The sequence below is a fragment of the Alligator sinensis genome, unplaced genomic scaffold (assembly GCF_000455745.1).
Source record: "Alligator sinensis unplaced genomic scaffold, ASM45574v1 scaffold601_1, whole genome shotgun sequence".
NCBI classification, from domain to species: domain Eukaryota; kingdom Metazoa; phylum Chordata; order Crocodylia; family Alligatoridae; genus Alligator; species Alligator sinensis.
This window is the reverse complement of record NW_005841905.1, coordinates 2,543,183-2,563,984: the sequence shown is the minus strand read 5'-3', so window position 1 is coordinate 2,563,984 and position 20,802 is coordinate 2,543,183. Positions and strand designations below refer to the sequence as shown.

At 42.2% G+C, this 20,802-nt stretch overlaps 1 protein-coding gene and 1 long non-coding RNA gene across 2 annotated transcripts in view; both read right to left on the bottom strand.

The window, feature by feature from the left end:
• Window positions 1–8,365: 8,365 nt before the first annotated feature.
• Window positions 8,366–17,663, bottom strand: LOC106721892. The gene is made up of 2 exons (XR_001357617.2): window positions 17,526–17,663; window positions 8,366–12,230 (listed from the first exon to the last, which is right to left on the bottom strand). It is a non-coding gene; the product is annotated as an uncharacterized LOC106721892 (long non-coding RNA).
• Window positions 17,664–17,859: 196 nt separating this feature from the next.
• The window catches only part of UBE3C (ubiquitin protein ligase E3C), a 97,026-nt gene continuing 94,083 nt past the window's right edge, over window positions 17,860–20,802 (bottom strand). The window contains exon 24 of the mRNA XM_025197782.1: window positions 17,860–20,471. Coding sequence (XP_025053567.1) covers window positions 20,400–20,471 — 72 coding nt within the window. The 3' untranslated portion in view covers window positions 17,860–20,399. The remainder of the gene's footprint in view (window positions 20,472–20,802) is intronic.

Below are 20,802 nucleotides of genomic sequence, written 5' to 3'. Positions count from 1 at the left end.
TAGTATATTCGAGAGCGTCTCAGTAAGGGACTACATGCAGGTTGTAAACAGAGTTTTAGGCTTCTGTTAAGGAAGGTATCCTTCTTCAGGACAGTGCTCAGACAGGCTTAACTTCTACTGAAATTAGTTAGACCTAAGTATATGCTTGAAGTTCTTTTCTAAATAGGGTCTTACCTGGGCATGGATAATAGTGACAGATTATCTTTTTAGAAGGGACCTGATATAGGAGCCACATCCTTCTTTGAAGACCAAAAAAGATGTGGGGTTTTATGCTGTTAAATGCTGAATGTCAGGTCCTGGGAGATGAAGTGTTTATTCTTGCAGAGAGCCTCAAAAGGAATGGAGTTGGGGAACTGAATTCATAGTGACCTTCTGTAGTAGCTAGCCCATATCTGAGCCACACAGCACAGGATGAGAAAGAAGCAGAGGTCCTAGTCAACTGGGGCTCAACCTGCAGGACTTGACATTAGTGGGGGCCTTATCCCAGCCTGCTCACAATCATGAACTCAGTTGCACGGTGGAGAGTTTCTATGTGCAGCCTTTCCATTTCCTGCTGCCAGTTTCCTTGTGCCATGGACACATGGCCTTTCTTTTCCTCTTGCTCTTTCTTACAGCCATTGTGCCCCAGCAACAACTGAACAAGGTATGGAGTTCTTTGCTCTTTGCTACATTGTGGAAATTGTTTGAATATATACACTGCATTAACACAGGAGGATATACGTACAGTTAAGTAACCGCTCATATCAGGTATAGGAGGAGCAAGGAAAATAACTTCATCCTGAAACCCATTAAACAGGCAGTAGTTATCATGATGCCAGTTTTTCTTTTTTACCAGCTGGGGACCTGATCTTTAACCCTTCATTGTACTGTACACCTGACTTTGGAGTACAGCCATTTTGGAAACTCTGCCAAGTTTTTTATTCCAAACCAGAGAGCAATATGAGGAAGGTGAATCAAAAATCCTATTATATGCTAATGCATTAGGAAAACAGGGCATGTGAGACTATACGTTTGCCTTTTTCAGGAACAATATTGCTATGGGGGCCTGAACTGCCACCTGGACAATCAAGGCGACCGGCTGTTATCAGGGCTTCATTGTTAGTGGGGATACAAAGAGGATCCCCTTTTCTTTTTTACTGCACCAGCAGTTGGCAACTTCACATTCACATTAGGGTTGTGCAATTAAGCCACCCTGAACATTTCTACATAAGGCAGAATATAAATATAATTATTAGTTATTATTATCAGCAATCTGCCAATATGCTATGACAACATTTTGATGCATCGTCTTATTTTGAATCAATGCCAGTGAAGAAATATCTATAACTATTCCTTGCCTATACTTTGTGCCAGAGGGAAAGGTCTTCAAAAAGATACTGGACCCATGCTGGAATTTTTTAACTTTTCATAGTTTGGCACCGATCTCTAAGTTTAACAAGTCTCAGCAGTCTATTCTGCTGGAAGTGGCTGTAAGCTGGGTGTTCTGGTCTGGGAAAAGAAGACTTCCCCAAATGTGTTGTTAACTGGGAGAGCTTGGGACAACAGTTCACTTCGGGGTTCAGTAGCTCTGGGAGGATAGAACAGGGTTGTTTTTAACCTATTATAATCCCTGGAAAATCCCCTTTGTATCAAGTAAGGAAGCCTTCCCTTGAAGGGGAGGAGCAGATAAAAGGGCCTGTAAGATTTCCATGTTACAATGGACTGAGCTTGCTGTGTTGGTTGGGGGCCTGAGGGCCAAACAGATATTCAGGGGATGGAAGTTGCCTCCATTTCCAAGATATGTACAAAACCTTCCTTCAACCACTTGGAGACTGAGTCCAGTCAATGGAGAACTAGATGATCAAGTCCGGCTCTTATTGCTGAAGCCAAAGACAACAGAGCCATCCATGATGTCACAGGATGATAGCATGGTAGCTCACAGGTGACTGTAGAAGCCCTTCCTCCATGCAGGTTAGCTAGTCAAGCATCAGGTGAAAGCATCCTTTCATCATAAGGCATAAACCCGTATTACTGTGGGATTAAACTTTTCTGGTTCAGGGCCTTCAGCTCTCACCTGGAACCAGAATAGGTGTTACCCTATGATGAAAATAGTGAGGAACCGTTCAATGAAATAAGCTGTGCACATATTTCCCAGCTTTGTGTATTAATTTTTATGATTTATGTAGGTCAATTATAGCTAAAGCCCAACAAAATCAAAGAAATGGAGCAAGGGGCTACATTAGAGAAGTATTAATATAATACCTCTGACATGGTAATGACTATTGCTTTTCTTGCATGCTGTTCTCGCCTACTGCTTAATGCATCTAGTTTTTCTATTTACAGCAGTTATTTTTGGAATTAGCAGAGGATAGGAGAGTATGTATATCAGAAGACTGTTCTTACATCACTTAATTATAGTACAACTGGCAAAAGTAATTCTGGAAAGTACCATTTAATTAAATACAAGCATTAACTTTTTGTTGATAGCTTATCAGAAACAATTAGATCTGAAATATGGGCAATGGCCTGAACACTTAAGACTCCAAATGGACTCTTAGCAGAAATATGTAAAGTGCAAAATTACCAACTCTCATTTGACAGTCTCCTGAGCCTCTCCACAATTTTTCTTCAAAGCTATCTTTGTTCAGACAGATCAGCAGCTCCTCTTGCATCCGGGTGCTTATGCATCTATCCAAGTTCCCTTTGTGATTAGGAGTCTAGATGGAACAGATGCTTATAGAAGCAGCTGAAGTAACTAAAAGCAGCCAGCAACATCCTGTGTTGCACCAAGTCAGCATGGAGCACTGGCAGGGGTTCATCTGATCATGCCTGGCCTACAGACCACAGCTGGGAAATCACTGCTGTGGACTCTCTACAGATGCTGCTGGGGACTACAATCTTATGGCAACTGCTCCTTATTCGAGCTATGGACAGCTTCATCAGCAATTATGCTGAAAATTCCATTTTCATTAATTTGATCTATGATTTGCTTTCTTATCCATAGGCCCAGGCCAGATATTAGTTAATTCTATATAGCTTTTGATTGATAGGTAGTATTACATGGAGCATTTGCAAAATGTCCTGCAGGAGTTTGCCTTCTGCATCAATCCTGATTCTGAGCCAGGCTTGGAAATAACTGCAAGTTTCCTGTAATATGAGGTTTGTCAAGTCAATGTGGCCTCCTTTCATTTGGTCTCAGTGCCTACAGTGCCTAACTTTAGTGATGATGTACAGCTACATCAGCTAAGGGTCTGGCCCAATAGTTTTATTACATATTCAATGTTTACTCCATTTTCCAGGATTTTTTTTGCTTCGGTGGAACTGATGTTTAACTATCCCATCAGGTCAAAGCAAGAACTGCTGGATGGAGCCAAGCCAAACAGACTGGAGTTCCACTCTTGCTCAGGTACCACTTACTAGCAGAGAAACACAGGCATGCTGCCTCTTCAAAGGAAAAGTGCAGGCAAAGGTGAAGATGGGGAACCATAAGGAAGTCTAGTCCTGTGAGCCTGAGAGCACAACCAGGAAGCTAGCAAGCCACTTTTGCTACCGAGGTATTGCGTGTAGTTTGGCTGGTAGAGTAGCTGGGAATTTAGAGATCAGACAAGTGGGGCCATGGCTTGCCACCAAAATCCAGGGCATGGATCTCCACTTATCAGCAGCCAACAGCCAGAGGCAAGTGATAGCAGTTAATCCCTACCATTGTTCACCCTTGCTGCTGCTGAGTCCAGATCCAGCCTGTGACGAGAGCGAGTTTGACATTCCTAGCTCAATTATATGCCTAGCTGCCTGCTGAAGACCATGCTAATTCATCCTCCTTACCCACCTGTGCACGATAACTCTCTTCACCTTGCGCCCTTGGGAGCAGGTATGTAGGAGACTTGATGCTAACTCATGATGCTGAAAACTAAGACTAGAATCTTGATTCCTCATGAGCTAAAGCGAAGCTTCCACCTACACTACAGATTTATTTGCTTGTGGGGATACAACCTATTAAATGATTATGGTCAGTGACATAGAGAACATGGAGGTAAATGGCTTTACCGGCAGTATGGCCAATATCTAAAACAAATTGCTGCCTATAGCCATTTCTTCTAGATCTAAGGAACCACTATGTGTTTGGATAAAAAAGCAAGATCATCTGCAATAGCCCCATGGGATGCCTCCCTACTTCCCCAACTATGCAGGGATCCAGGCTTATTCTAATTATAACAAGGAAATAATAAAATAATTTGAAGTCTTAAATGTTGTCACCTTTCATTCAGTTTTCCTAAAGTGCATTCACAAGTTTTAGTAACAGAATATACCTACAATATACAGGACTGTAGACAGGTATAATTTGACTCAAAATTGAAGTGCAACAAAGCACACTAGTCATTCTACAGACCACCACTGTAGTAAAAAAATAACCCAACCAGCAAGGAGCCGTTTTGGCAACTTCAACACATAAAGCCGAACTAGCCAAGCGTCTCTGCTTTTGGGTAGTTACTGAGGATGTTGATATACTTAATTATATATGTACAATTGTATCTGTATATACACTTAATGTGTATCTAACTACTTTGCTGGATTGAACTGCAGATCTAGAAATGGTGCAGCATTGATTCTTGAAGTAAGTCTAGAATTATAAAGAGTTTCAGCCAGGAAATTCTTCTCCTCCAAATATTAACATTAGAAGAAAGCATTTTTCAAAGAGGAAAAATCTATTCTTTTTCAAATATCCAAGGGGGCGTACACCTTTGGGTAATTAACATTAGCATTTCTTCCACATTTTCTGTATGCTGCAGTTCAATTAAAAAAAAAAACCAAGCATATGCACTGCACATCCACTCTCTCTTCATCTTCTAGATTTCTGAACCAGTGCCAGAAGTTCAATGTATTAAATATACAAGCTTTCAGGCCCTAGCCCTTGAACCATGTAAATTATTTTTAAAAATCCACTCTAGAAACCTACAAAATTCTTTTCCAGTCATTCAGCCAGATTTATACAGGAAAGCAATAGAAAAATGCTACCAGGAGGACCTGAACAGGCTGGAGAGTTGGGCAGACCAGAACCAGGTGAAGTTTAACACTTCCAAGTGTAAGGTGCTCCATCTGGGGGCAAACAACCCTCAACATACACACAGGCTCAGTGGCGACAGCTTGACTTGCACCATTTCTGAAAGGGACCTAGGGGTAGTGACTGACCATCACGTGAATATGAGCCATCAGTGTAAGGCGGTGGTCACAGCAGGGCAAACAACACGCTGGCATGCATCAACCAACGCATCTCGTGTAAAACTAAGTATTACTCCTGCTGTACTCAGCACTGGTGAGACTGCAGTTGGAGTACTGCATCCAGTTCTGCACTTCAATAAGGATGTGGAAAAACTTGAGAGGGTCCAGAAAAGAGCCACCTGCATAATCAGGGACTTGCAAGGCAAACCGTACAAAGAAAGGCTAAGGGACCTGGGCCTCTTTAGCCTAAAGAAAAGGCTGAGAGGGGACTTGATAGTTGCTTACCGCTACATCAGGGGAGTGCACCAGGAGCTCAGTGAACAACTGTTCACTAGGGCACCCCTGGGGAAGACCAGGACCAATGGATACAAACTCGTGGAAGGCCACTTCAGGCTTAATACCAGGAAAAACTCCTTCACAGCCAGGGTATCCAGACTGTGGAATAAACTCCCTCCAGAGGTGGTGCAGTCACCTACCCTGGAGGTTTTCAAGAGGAGACCGGACAGTCACCTTGCTGGGGTCACCTAACCCCAGTTGTCTTCCTGCCTAGAGTGTGGGGGGCTGGACCCGATCTGCAAGGTCCCTTCCAGCCCCTAACGATCCAGTTATATATGAAATAGCAGCTTTCAATGCAGTATCAGCACAATTCACAATTGCAAGGAATGAAACAGGCACAGGTAAAGGCAGGGCCGTCCCGGGCGTGGGAGGGCAAATCAGGACGACTGCTCTGAGCCCCGCACTTTGAGGGGCCCTGCAAAGCTGGGCGGAGCGGCCGCGGCAACTCTACTCTGCCACCACTGGCTTCGTGTCCAGCCACTTGCCCCCATCTCCCCCCACTTCAGATGGTGGCGGCAGCTTCTTGGGGTCTGTGGCGCATGGGATTGGAGCGGGAGCGGGGGCATTGCCCTGCATGGGCTGATTTGCCCTGGGCCCCACACCCTGCTCAGGTCAGCTTTAGGTAAAGGTAAGAAGGATTTTGAAAATTCCCGTCTAAGCTATATGAGACTATTTATACACCCCTGAAGGTGCAAGTTTTAAAAGACTAAAAGGGTTTCCTTGTGCCCAAATCCAAATAGCCTGAAGATGTGCTTTTGTTATAATGAAGTTAAGAAAAAAGGATTTTGTTCCAAATCCTAAGCAGCAGCTTACCTTGTGTGTATCCCTGAATATGCGCACACAATTTTATGGTATTTCTATACCAATGAGTAGTATTTATTTGTATTGCAGAAATATCTAGAAGTCCAAAACAAGGATTAGGGGGCTGTTATGTCTGGAGTTGTACATAGTGCTTTTGTAACCATTTCCATATATTGTTTACAAAGGAACTGAGATTGAAAACAATGTGTAATCTATGTAGAGAGCTAAATAATGATGTTAATAATGTTTGATTAGATCTTACACAACTGCCTAACAAAAGGTCCCATTCAGATGGGCTGAAAAGATGCAAGCCAGTCTCCTACCACTCTTAATGAAAATGAGCCATTGTTTCCCGTTTCACAGGCACAGCAGATTTATTGTCTCAATAGATTTCCATGTGGTTTAGAATCAACAACTCCTAAAGTACGTGCAGCTATTCCAGAGGAAGCACCAGAGTCGTGCACTGCAGCAGGATGGCATGAAGCGAGACAGAGGTTTGTTCCCAGCAAGTGGGAAGGGGGCACTGATTTATTCTGGAGAGACTGGAAACAGCTTTTGAACTGTGGTAAAAATAATAAAGCGTCTTAAATGTGTTTTGCTGCAAGTCAATAGAGCAAGAAATCCTGAAACTGCTTTACCTGGGATTATGAGGCATCTGCTTTGAATATTTTCACCTGCTCCTCCCTTAAGTGCACTGAGTTGTCTTGCACTTTCCTCAAAAAGACTGTTTTATATGCAGTTGTGTAGGTGTGTGAGATGCTCTTCAAACCAAATAAATGACTGATGACCCAAGAAGTTTCCAGTCTAGATTAGAGATGGTTTATGACATTATTCTGCTCATTGTTACTCTTATGGATCACATTTAGGATTCAGTTCCCCATTTCTGCCCCAGTGATCAATAAGATAGTCCAGGAAGTGACGGCAGAATCAGAGAGGCATCAAAAAGCCCTGAAAGCCTGGGCTGAAAGTCAAGTTACTGCTGATTCCATCACGAGAGTAGATCCTGTAAATACAGGAATATTTACCTCTACATATGTACGTCCATTAGTTTCACATGCACCTACATAATAAACACTCACTTGTGTCATGTTAGCCAAGTACGTAAGAGTTTGCAAGATCAGGGCCCATGTCCCACATGCACTATAATTTTAGTTGAATTCTAAAATGCCTTTCAAGATAGACTCAAAGTTTCTGATAACTACATTTTTGCTGAGAGGTGATGGCCTCTGCACGTTAAACCCCCCCCCCCGAAAACACAACACAGAATCTACAAGTGTAATATTAGGATTCAGTGGACTAAAGGGATACTTAGATAAGGAAACACAAAGAAGGTACCCACATCTATCTACTAAAATAGAACGTCTTGAAGCTTCCACAGGGGAAGAACTTCTTGTGCTTGTGTTCTGAAAGGGTAATGTTCTTCAGCGAGTGCTGGCACATCTCATGCTTCCATTCATAGAAAGAAGAAATCTCTTGTTCTTCCCAATGGCGTAGGGGACATCATCTGGAAAGGGGCTATTACTGACAAGCCTGCTTTTAAGAGTAATGCTGGAAAAAAGCTAAACCAGACAAGGACAGTTTGTGTGGATGGTGTGGTTGGGAGGTTAAGATGTTGAAAACTAAGGTTACAAGCTTCATGATAGGCACAGGCAAGTTGGTCCCAGGCTCTGAGATCAGGAAGAAGAAAGAGCCTAGCTACATTGGTCATTCACGTAGCTCAGAGGCTCCCAACAACTGGGCTGCAAAGGGTTGGCTGCTGGGTCGTGACATGAACCCCCCGCTTGGACTCCTGTCTGTCCACACTGGCAAGCGGTTTCTGCCATTAAAGCTGGGTGGCAGGGCAGCCCTAGGAGGGAGGCAGCCAGCTCAGTGAGCTCTGTCCAGTTCCCGCTGGTCCACAGTATAAAAAGGTTGGGAACCACTGGCCTAGCTATATTGTTCCATCATGAAGCCCTATCTTAGTCTCATGTAATTTCAGCTCAAAAAATTATACTTTGGTCAAACTTCCTGCAAAAGGATCGTTTCTACAAAGTTTCAAGAAAACTCCAACAGTTTTATTTGCAAAAGCAGAAATCAATAAAAATATAGATATTCCAATCAGTTCACACACCATGACATTTTTTTCTCAATTCCACTGACGTGGAACTGCCATTAAAATAACAAAATGAGCATTTATATCAGAAGCTATTATTCAAATAGCAGTATGTATACATTAACATTTGTTTCAAAGGATTTGCATATAATTATAAATAAGCACAGAACATTTATTTCATTTCCAACCAAACATTCCAAGGCAAACAGGAGGTGGGTGGCATTGTACATTTTTCCATTTTTGTCTCTGCTCTGGTATTTTCACAGTATAGGAAAAGTTTACTGCTGCCCACCAGCATTTCATAAATAGTTTTTGGTTTAAATAGGCTAAGATTCAGCATTAGCTCATTGCACTTCCTAAAATGTTCACTGTGAATTCCAGAGCCCTTTATGGCTGAGATTAGGAAGCTGATGTTAGTTTTGCTTCAGCTGATGCCAAAAATTGTTCCAACTGCTGCCAACACCATCAGGAAACATATTTTATTTGAATTATAGTGCACTCCTAATAGAACTGACATGAGACTGTCTGCTGTCAAATTAGACTTCTGTCACGGTGAGTCTAACTCATGAAACCAGGACCAAATACTGCATACCTTACTCTAATCTCTCATTGAAATCAATTGGGTTATTGCAAATGTTCTGTAACCGAAATCAAATTCCAGCTGTTACAGCAAGTGGTAGCATGGATTCATTCCAAATGGGAATAGTCTTGTTTCTGAAAGAGTGGCTATCTGTAAAAATCTTGATCTACCTGAAATTGGTGGTGAAATTCTCATTAAGATGAAAGGAGCAAGAGACAAAATTTACTTCCATTTCAGTGAGTTTTAACTATGAAGGACATTTGTCCAGCATTACTAAACTGGAGCAAAGAAATGGTTTGAGACAAGTTGCTACCTGTCTTAAAGGGCTCCTTTTGTAATTATTTAATCTCAGCTCAACTAATTAACTTATTAACTTGAAAAAATCTCAGAAATTCTGTCTGTGCTCAAAGTGTTATAATTTGAGGACAGCTATACTGCATTTCTTTTACAGGAAGTGGCTGAATCCGTGCAGAAAAACTCAGCTTATACATAACTACACAACTGCTTCTGGTTTTTTACCTCCATTATTATGGTACTTTAAACCGACTGCAAAACTGGCCTGAGAACCTGAATAAGCAGGGGTGAAATCCTGGGCCCCCCATGCCCATGGCAAATAACATAACTAAGAACCATTTAGAACTCCTACAGTCTTCAACGTGTCAGGATTTTACACTTTATGGGTAGAAAAATATAGGAAATACTGGGCACATCTCCATGCAACGCTAAATGAGCAGTAGACAAATTCTACCATGCATTTGCGTGTCATGGCAAAAGACGTTCTAATGCACTAATGTGCAATAGAATTACTCTACTTACTGTGTATTAGCATCACTAAAGAGGCATGTGCTGGCACTATTGTGCAGTAGCGCCAGTTACTGTGCATTGAGCTAGTACCTCTTATTACAGGTATTAAACTTCATGCACAGTAACTACAGCACATTAATACGTGTGAAGACATGCCCACAGTGACTGAGAATTAAATACTGAATTTATTAAAGAAACTGAATATTCCTTAGTGGACTAAAAGGTTCTGGTCACTTTTCTTGCATTGTAAGTAATTTCTGCATGTATTTGAATACACATATGTATGAAGTATATTGTTCTCTAGCCTACCCTTGGCTCTCTTCCATTAGTATTCCCAGCAGCTTCTAAGGGGTGTGCACTGGGTCTCCTTATCCAACAGAAGTACACATTACCAACCATTGTTACATGGCATGACTCCAACACAGTCTTGGAAATGTGAATATTTAATAGAAAAATGTAATTTGCATTTTACAACATACAAACATGACACTATCAATGTAGCAAATGAATTCAATTGAAAAATAATTTCAAAATAAAGCATTGGGTTATAAAATAAATAATGCTGTCTAAAAGAAATGTGCATGTTTTGCTTTTAAGAGGCAATCACACTATAACTGCTCTTGTTTCCATCTTCTGAATAAGGTCCATAATTTATATAGAAAAATATACAAGAAACCCAACTTTTTGATAAAGAATATGCTGAGTATGTAACATTTAACATAAATAAAAAGCCTAAAGCAAAACCAAAAAGAAAACCAATTATTTTATTTCTGTACATCAAGACTACAAATAGTATTTTAACACTTCATTTTTTACCCAAATTAAGAAATTATACATTTTATACTGATACTAGTAAACATTTTAAAATCACAGAATTTCCCCCCATTTAAGAGGATATTGCTAGTTACTGCTTATTAAATATGAAATCCAGGAATAGCAAAATAATTTTAGCAATAGAGATGAGCAAGACTCTGATGGTAAATTGTTTTTTTTCTTTGAAGATCAGAAGGGATATACTTGTTTATGCTTCTTATGGCTTGAATTATCATTATTTTTAGCTGAATGCAAATTATATGTGAACACAAATCTTGACCCAGTAATGTGCCTATTATTAGAGAACGAAATCCCTCCATTTGAAACCAGTTTTTCCCCTGGCAATCAAATTATGATAAGCAGCATGTTCCCATCTACTTGCCTGAGCAAAACCGCTAAGACCAGATGGATGTGAAAGCTGCTTATTGACAAAAATAATGAATCAGACTATATTCTATGGAACATGGCATTTAGAATGGAAATAAATGATGAGCAGAAGGAATGTGAACACCGCAGGCTTCAGATATAAAAGATAAAGCCTGATACTTTGGTTCAAATAATTTTAATAGTTGTTACAAGTATATTTTTTCCAAAGTCATGACTACTGTATGTATTGGGTATGTCATAGGAGTCTGATGCATAAAAAAAAAGTCTGTACAGGCACTAAGGAGAGAGAGAAACAGAACAGAGAAAGCATGGACAGTCACATCTGTTTATGACAGTGTCCAACTGATCATGACGTAGCAAAAGGTAGAACTTAAAAATAAGCATGCGAAACCCATTTCTGGAAGATATTTCAGAGAGTCCAAATAAAAGCCTATAAATGTTTTATCTCAGTGCCTACCCTCTTAAGCAAAGGTAGTATTAAACAATTCTAATCCATCTTAATAGCAACAACTAATGTTTGTAAACAGTTCTACCACATGAGAAAAGATGTGGGGTCATCAGGAACAAGCAATCTCAACCTCTGAATTCTAGGACATTTGCACACATCTTTTTTCCCTCTAAGACTTATTACAGGATGTTAGCTCTGTTTTATCCCAGCGTGCTGCATTGTACACAAGTTTATTGCCAGCTTGTGGATTTATTTATATTTGAACAGCACAAAGCCAAAGCTTCATCTTTGGTTAATTTCACGGAGATGTCACTGTTCTTTAAATGTGCTCTTTCTTGGCATAAACACACAAAACAGCCACACTGCACACAGCATTCATTATTTTGAATCATAAAGCAGTGTCAATGTAAGGTTAATTAATGACAGCTAACAAACAAACTGTGTGTTTAAAAATGAAACCCATTTGGGGGCAACTGGTAAGAAATGAATGCTGCAGAAACCTAGATGGAGTTGTCTTTTAATCTGCTTGGGTACGGGTGCTGCTTTTGAAGTAGGCACTGGTTAGGTCCTCTGCACAGCATCTGATTACACCTCAGTTCAACTCAACTTAGCTCAAATCCAGCAGCACATTCAATGGCATATAGAAGCTTGCTCCGCATAAGGTTTTCATCATAAAACTCCGGAAGCTTCAGCAAGTTCATGCAGGTACTGGCAGTGGGAAGCCTGTCTAGATCAGATCCTCCATTGTGAATGCAAAATGCAGGATATAATTCCTGGAAAATAGTAACAGAAAAGAAAAAGATCTATGTACACACAAGTTAAAACAGGTACTACTACAATCAGCCTAAAACTTTTAGGAAAAAAAGTAACTGCCATTAAAATCTGTATCAGTGGCATTTTGAAAAGACATGTTCTTCCTTGGTTACCTCAAAAGACCCTCTCCCTCCAACATTTGTATAGAAGAAAAACATTCATGGTCATTAAGCCACAGGAAGTAAGGCTGGTTCACCTACTCTTAAGGAAAAAAAGATACTCCAATTGTTCACAGAGCATGTTTTGCAAAATATTGTCTTGTATAGAAACGGTGAAGCATGAAATAGAAAAATACAGCAGCATGCAGGAAGTAGTACTTATTTACTTCCAATAACATATTGATTTGCAGTAATTGTAGATTAATATTAATTAGAGGCTCTCCTTACAAAAACTCCCACAGGTCTGCAGACCACTCATTTTTCCGTCATTACAGAATTAAGCAGAACTTGTTGTCGGGCACTGAAATTTCTGAGCACCCATATTGCACTACTGAGCACCGGTGATACAAGATAGCCCGGGGGGGCTGTGCTCCTCTCTAAGATGTGCAGCGTTGACCAGAGCCAGGTACCAGTGCCCCGAGTGCCTTTGTCTGCTGTTGCACCGTGGGGAGATCATGGGGGGGGTGTCTACACACACATCCCACCCTCCACAAATGCCACACACCCACACCCTGTCCCCACAACCACCCACATATATATATAACCACCAACATACCCTTTGCCCCACCACATCCCACCGTACACACACACACACACACACACACACACCCATCCCCCCCACTATACACCCCCACCCACCAGATACACCCACACCCCACCCATCCACCCCCATATACCCTTACCCCCCCACACATACCCTACACCCTAAGAATATTATTATGCAATCATCCCTATATACAGTACAGAAACACTAATCATGACAAAAATATTTTTGTAATAACATTAAAATATGTTATAGTAAGTATTTTTAGTATATGATTTGGTTTTTTTCTGGTTCCAAGATGGCAACCCTCTCCCCTCCCCCAAGGAGCATTTCCGGGGGGTAAAGGGAGGGACATCCAGTGGCAAAGGTCAGGGGTTAGGGGTGGGACTTCAGGACCCAAGATGGGGACCAGGGGGTGGGGCACCTGTCAAGGGGCAGGGCTACCCGTGTGGCCCTCGAAAGCTTACCAAACCTTAAGTGGCCCTCCATCTGAAATAACTGCCTGTTCCTGCTGTATCATCATCATCATTTGTTGGAGGCAGGCCCTGGCACTGAAACCTGGGGCATGGAGCCCCACTGAAGATGTCTGGCTGTGAGTCTATTGGATATAAACTTGTCAGCTATTTGAGGTGCAAAATCTCTCTTTAAGGTTTTATGCATCTTTTTTTAGTCTTCTGAAAATGATGTTTCCCTTCCCATGATAAGTAGGGATGCAGAGAATATTTATTTGTTACACCTAAACCTCTACTATCATTGGCAAGGAAACATTAATTTTATCAAATTAATAAGTTCCTGAGTTAAAATAGATCATCTGGTTTCAAACACATGGGTGGGCAGTAGGGAAGGAATGGGAAAGCTACATGTCCCGAGACATGCCAACAAGAATTTAAACTAAATTATTGTTTAAATGGAGGCCTTAAAATGTATTCCACAGCTGAAATGCTGCATTTTGTGTTCCTTTCAAAATGCTAATTGAGTTTTCCCAACTTTAAGCTTTAAAAATGTAAAAAATGAAGTCCTCTATTGAAATGTCATGCCAAGGGCACCATTTGTTGCATAATTAAACACTGTACAACAGGAATCTATAATAGCATGGAAGAGAGATGTATCATCAAATTTATTATGTGACCTGATTAGAATTTAACAATTTTCAACCACACTTTAATGATTTTTTTTTGGTCTGTAACAATCACATTTATTAAACTTGTTAAACTTTAATTAGCTTTAGTAAATGTTATTCTGAATCTGATCATCTGGCACTCAGGGTTTTCATAATTTTTAAAGAGTGTAGGAGAAGATGGTGCTATTTGTATGCTACCAACTTTGAGATATTTCTTCCTCTTAAATGAATATCAGCTAACTTTACTGAAGGTGAGGGTTCCACAATGCAGCCTGCACAAGGTTTTAGAATGAATACTAAAAGTTGTGTTCTTAATAGTAACAGTTAATATCTCTTTTTAAATGACCATAGAAAAATGAATTACTGAAAACATTTTGCATTAATTTCCACACTCGGAGTGCAAGCTTTTTTATATATAACAAACATTCACTTATTTGGCTGCTAATAATACTTAGCACTTCCAGTACATAACCACTTTTCATCTTCAAAGTACTATATACACATTAATCATAGGCTACTATGACCACCACTCACGACAGGACCCGATTACCTACTTCCTTTTCTGGTATCCATTTACAACTTGAGTTTCTCTGGGACTGCAGCAGCTCACACTAAGCTATTCCTGGTTGGCTGCTGAGTCCCATCAGGCCAAGGGCATGCTCAACTTGTGAGACCAGTGGTGCTTTGCCTCCGGATGTGGGGCTACATCATTCCACCCAGGGGGCTTCCTACAGGTCCAGAAATATAGCAGTGGCAGCATGAATAGCCATGGCTTCCAGAGCTATAGCAATTTATGCTGTCACTGCTCCCCACTACCAAATTTCAAGACACATGAACTGGATGACATGGCCCCATGTGCCAGATCATGCCAACATGCGGGGAAGCTGCATGGCTGAATCCAGTGCATGGGGCCAGGCTGGAGCACTGTTTCACACCCATAGACTGATCCTGCATACTGACCCCACGCTGGATCAGACCCACCAATGGGATCTAGCCCATGGATCAGCCCCGTGCCACTCGTGGCCTCTGGGGCCAGAAAGGTGAGCACCACTGTGTTAGAGAAGCTGTTACTCCCAGATTCATGTATCAGTCAAGAGCCAGAAATGCCTGATACTGACTGCTGCTCACAAAGTAGAAACAATGCCCGTTTTGCTCTTCTTCCCATTGCTATATGCTGTGTGACACATTACGCAGTGTAGGATGGACTTGCAATATCTTCCCTCTTCAACACTTTGTTATCGTGCTTCACACTACGTAGCTATTTCACTTCCTATTCTCCTTTAGTACAACACGGCCATGCTACAGCTTACCGACTTTCACATTTGCCCATTCCACTTGCTTCTACAGTCTCTCCTTCAGGTCTACCTCAGATTTCAGATTCGCTTTCCACATCTTCTCTCAACATCTCAAAGACTGCTTTAATGTACGATTTGCATTTTTAGCTGAACAATCCTTTCCTCTCCTCCCACTCCCCACACTTTTAGAAAGACAAGCAGTAGTTGGGAACATTTCTCTTCCTTTTCTTTCTTCCTTTCTTCTAGAAGACACGTGCCAATTGATGGATCTTCCTTCTTTGGTACATGGCCAATTTTAATTGCATCCTGTTCTATGCATCTTGGTCTCATCCCTCGTGTTTCTAAGAGCTGTTCTTACGACCACCATCTGGAATGAATTTGTTACTAAGGTACCATGGGTGTAGCTGGAGATTCACTAAATAGGTATATTTCAAATGACTGACAACATAATACTTAGCATTTCTGTAGTGCTTGAAAGCTACAAGCCCAGGCTGATTGCAGAAGCAGCTGGGAGGCTGTAAACAGCTGCGCCAGGCTCCAGAGCCCTGGCAGGGCTCCGTGGCAATGGCTGCACATGCGAACCCCAGCCCCTCCCCTGCCATCCACCTGAGGCGCACATGCAGCCATCACCACCACAGAGCTGGTATTCCAGAGACCAGCAAAACTGTTTTCAGCCTGCTGGCCACCTGCTACAGCTGCCCCAAGCCCCTTCCCCACTGTCCCCCCAAAGGCATGTACGCATCTGCCCAGGTGGAACTAGAGCCCAGTGCAGCTGTTAACAGCCTCCTGGATGCCTGCCACAACCCGTGTGGGCTCTGGGCAGTTGTAGCAGGTGGCTGGCAGGCTGCAAACAGCTGCACTGGGCTCCAGAGCCCCAGCAGCAACTACACACATGCCTTGGGCACAGGGCAACACAACCCCAGCCCACTCCTCACCATCTGCCCAAAGGCGCACGTACAGCCGCCACCAGCAATGAGGAATGGGCTCCTCGTGGCTCCCCGGGATCTGCCCCTGACACACCAAGTTGAGGCGTAGGTCAGGGTTAGGGTGTTTTCGATACTCAGGCCAAAATTCTTTGCTGGTCCCTGGCCTATATCATCAGATGCCCAAACAAGCTTATGTCTCTCTGAACCAGTTAGTCTCTAGAGTGCCACACTGCACTCCCTTCAGACTAACATGGCCAACTACCTCTCTTCGCCCTTCTAGAAGGACTTGAATGCAAAGCTCTTAGCCAACACTGCTCAACTGGTGGCTGAGAATAGGTTAATCGGCAGTCTCCATATTTCCACCTGGCCACCACCACTCCTATCGCTCCAGCTGCAGCAGCCAGGGTCTCCAGGCTCCCCCTCCTTCCTCCAGCTTCTGCTTTCTGCCCCACCCCAGTGGGTAGGGCAAGCCAGTACAGCCCAGAGTGTAGCAGGGAGCCTATAAGTAGAGTGGTGAGGTGAGGGTCAGTATGCCTGTACAGCCTGGTGCATCTCATCTCTCTGAACATCTCTGAATTTCGAAACTGAAATTTGCATAAGCTTCTCTCTCTAGTATTTACAAATGTCAGATGCTTGCTTCGTATTATAATTGGGGTCTAATTAGCAATTTAAAAAGCTGCTTGTTAGCACAATATCTGGATGAAAAAGGCAGTAGCTATATATAATTTTATAAATAGATGAACGATATGCAAAAGAAAATATAAGATGCAATTCAGGAAATACTGATACATCTTAAATCTTCTTCTGCCAGCTTTTAAAGACATTAAAACTGAAATTAGTCTGTTCCCTGATACATACAGCAGCAGTGCCATCAGTTTGTTAACAACAGAGAAGAGATCAAACAAAAGCAATGCTGCAAGCATTCTCCCGCAGAAAGAGCAAGCATTTAAAATGATGTGCCCTTCCTTCTTCTGCAGTCCCAGAATTTAGCTACAAGGATTTTCCAGTAACAGTAAATGACTCTTTCATGATAAGATGTTAAACTGCATTATACTCCCTGCAAAGACTTAAGTAATAACTGTGGTTATAAACAGACTCCTTCCCTGGGTTATATTCTTAATTCCTAAATACATGAATTCCTGCGTGTAAAACCACCCTGCTGCTCGTGTTCAAACTGAGCACCACTCAAAGCAAATTCAGCCAGGCCTGTACCTTAAATCCCAGCAGAGGGGGTCGAGAGCAGCTTGTTACAAACTTGAGCAATTTACGTTTTTCTTCATCAGTGAAGCTTTCCACCACTCTCCAAAATATTTTGATTACAGGATGGTCTGCCGAGTAGCCACCTAGTAGAAGATTGGCATTGTAAGAGAAAGAAAGAAACATTTTAATAGAAGTAGAAAGAAGTGTCCGTACACACACACACACACACACACACACACACACATCCCCCCCACTATACACCCCCACCCACCAGATACACCCACACCCCACCCATCCACCCCCATATACCCTTACCCCCCCACACATACCCTACACCCTAAGAATATTATTATGCAATCATCCCTATATACAGTACAGAAACACTAATCATGACAAAAATATTTTTGTAATAACATTAAAATATGTTATAGTAAGTATTTTTAGTATATGATTTGGTTTTTTTCTGGTTCCAAGATGGCAACCCTCTCCCCTCCCCCAAGGAGCATTTCCGGGGGGTAAAGGGAGGGACATCCAGTGGCAAAGGTCAGGGGTTAGGGGTGGGACTTCAGGACCCAAGATGGTGACCAGGGGGTGGGGCACCTGTCAAGGGGCAGGGCTACCCGTGTGGCCCTCGAAAGCTTACCAAACCTTAAGTGGCCCTCCATCTGAAATAACTGCCTGTTCCTGCTGTATCATCATCATCATTTGTTGGAGGCAGGCCCTGGCACTGAAACCTGGGGCATGGAGCCCCACTGAAGATGTCTGGCTGTGAGTCTATTGGATATAAACTTGTCAGCTATTTGAGGTGCAAAATCTCTCTTTAAGGTTTTATGCATCTTTTTTTAGTCTTCTGAAAATGATGTTTCCCTTCCCATGATAAGTAGGGATGCAGAGAATATTTATTTGTTACACCTAAACCTCTACTATCATTGGCAAGGAAACATTAATTTTATCAAATTAATAAGTTCCTGAGTTAAAATAGATCATCTGGTTTCAAACACATGGGTGGGCAGTAGGGAAGGAATGGGAAAGCTACATGTCCCGAGACATGCCAACAAGAATTTAAACTAAATTATTGTTTAAATGGAGGCCTTAAAATGTATTCCACAGCTGAAATGCTGCATTTTGTGTTCCTTTCAAAATGCTAATTGAGTTTTCCCAACTTTAAGCTTTAAAAATGTAAAAAATGAAGTCCTCTATTGAAATGTCATGCCAAGGGCACCATTTGTTGCATAATTAAACACTGTACAACAGGAATCTATAATAGCATGGAAGAGAGATGTATCATCAAATTTATTATGTGACCTGATTAGAATTTAACAATTTTCAACCACACTTTAATGATTTTTTTTTGGTCTGTAACAATCACATTTATTAAACTTGTTAAACTTTAATTAGCTTTAGTAAATGTTATTCTGAATCTGATCATCTGGCACTCAGGGTTTTCATAATTTTTAAAGAGTGTAGGAGAAGATGGTGCTATTTGTATGCTACCAACTTTGAGATATTTCTTCCTCTTAAATGAATATCAGCTAACTTTACTGAAGGTGAGGGTTCCACAATGCAGCCTGCACAAGGTTTTAGAATGAATACTAAAAGTTGTGTTCTTAATAGTAACAGTTAATATCTCTTTTTAAATGACCATAGAAAAATGAATTACTGAAAACATTTTGCATTAATTTCCACACTCGGAGTGCAAGCTTTTTTATATATAACAAACATTCACTTATTTGGCTGCTAATAATACTTAGCACTTCCAGTACATAACCACTTTTCATCTTCAAAGTACTATATACACATTAATCATAGGCTACTATGACCACCACTCACGACAGGACCCGATTACCTACTTCCTTTTCTGGTATCCATTTACAACTTGAGTTTCTCTGGGACTGCAGCAGCTCACACTAAGCTATTCCTGGTTGGCTGCTGAGTCCCATCAGGCCAAGGGCATGCTCAACTTGTGAGACCAGTGGTGCTTTGCCTCCGGATGTGGGGCTACATCATTCCACCCAGGGGGCTTCCTACAGGTCCAGAAATATAGCAGTGGCAGCATGAATAGCCATGGCTTCCAGAGCTATAGCAATTTATGCTGTCACTGCTCCCCACTACCAAATTTCAAGACACATGAACTGGATGACATGGCCCCATGTGCCAGATCATGCCAACATGCGGGGAAGCTGCATGGCTGAATCCAGTGCATGGGGCCAGGCTGGAGCACTGTTTCACACCCATAGACTGATCCTGCATACTGACCCCACGCTGGATCAGACCCACCAATGGGATCTAGCCCATGGATCAGCCCCGTGCCACTCGTGGCCTCTGGGGCCAGAAAGGTGAGCACCACTGTGTTAGAGAAGCTGTTACTCCCAGATTCATGTATCAGTCAAGAGCCAGAAATGCCTGATACTGACTGCTGCTCACAAAGTAGAAACAATGCCCGTTTTGCTCTTCTTCCCATTGCTATATGCTGTGTGACACATTACGCAGTGTAGGATGGACTTGCAATATCTTCCCTCTTCAACACTTTGTTATCGTGCTTCACACTACGTAGCTATTTCACTTCCTATTCTCCTTTAGTACAACACGGCCATGCTACAGCTTACCGACTTTCACATTTGCCCATTCCACTTGCTTCTACAGTCTCTCCTTCAGGTCTACCTCAGATTTCAGATTCGCTTTCCACATCTTCTCTCAACATCTCAAAGACTGCTTTAATGTACGATTTGCATTTTTAGCTGAACAATCCTTTCCTCTCCTCCCACTCCCCACACTTTTAGAAAGACAAGCAGTAGTTGGGAACATTTCTCTTCCTTTTCTTTCTTCCTTTCTTCTAGAAGACACGTGCCAATTGATGGATCTTCCTTCTTTGGTACATGGCCAATTTTAATTGCATCCTGTTCTATGCATCTTGGTCTCATCCCTCGTGTTTCTAAGAGCTGTTCTTACGACCACCATCTGGAATGAATTTGTTACTAAGGTACCATGGGTGTAGCTGGAGATTCACTAAATAGGTATATTTCAAATGACTGACAACATAATACTTAGCATTTCTGTAGTGCTTGAAAGCTACAAGCCCAGGCTGATTGCAGAAGCAGCTGGGAGGCTGCAAGCCCTGCTGCAAGCAGCCCGGGCTCCATGGCAGACAGCGGCTGCCCCCGAGCCCAGACGCCCTGCTGCAAGCAGCCCGGGCTCCATGGCAGACAGCGGCTGCCCAGAGCCCAAGCTGGTTGCAGCTGGGAGGCTGTAAACAGGTGCGCCAGGCTCCCAAGGCCCCGGCGGGCCCCCC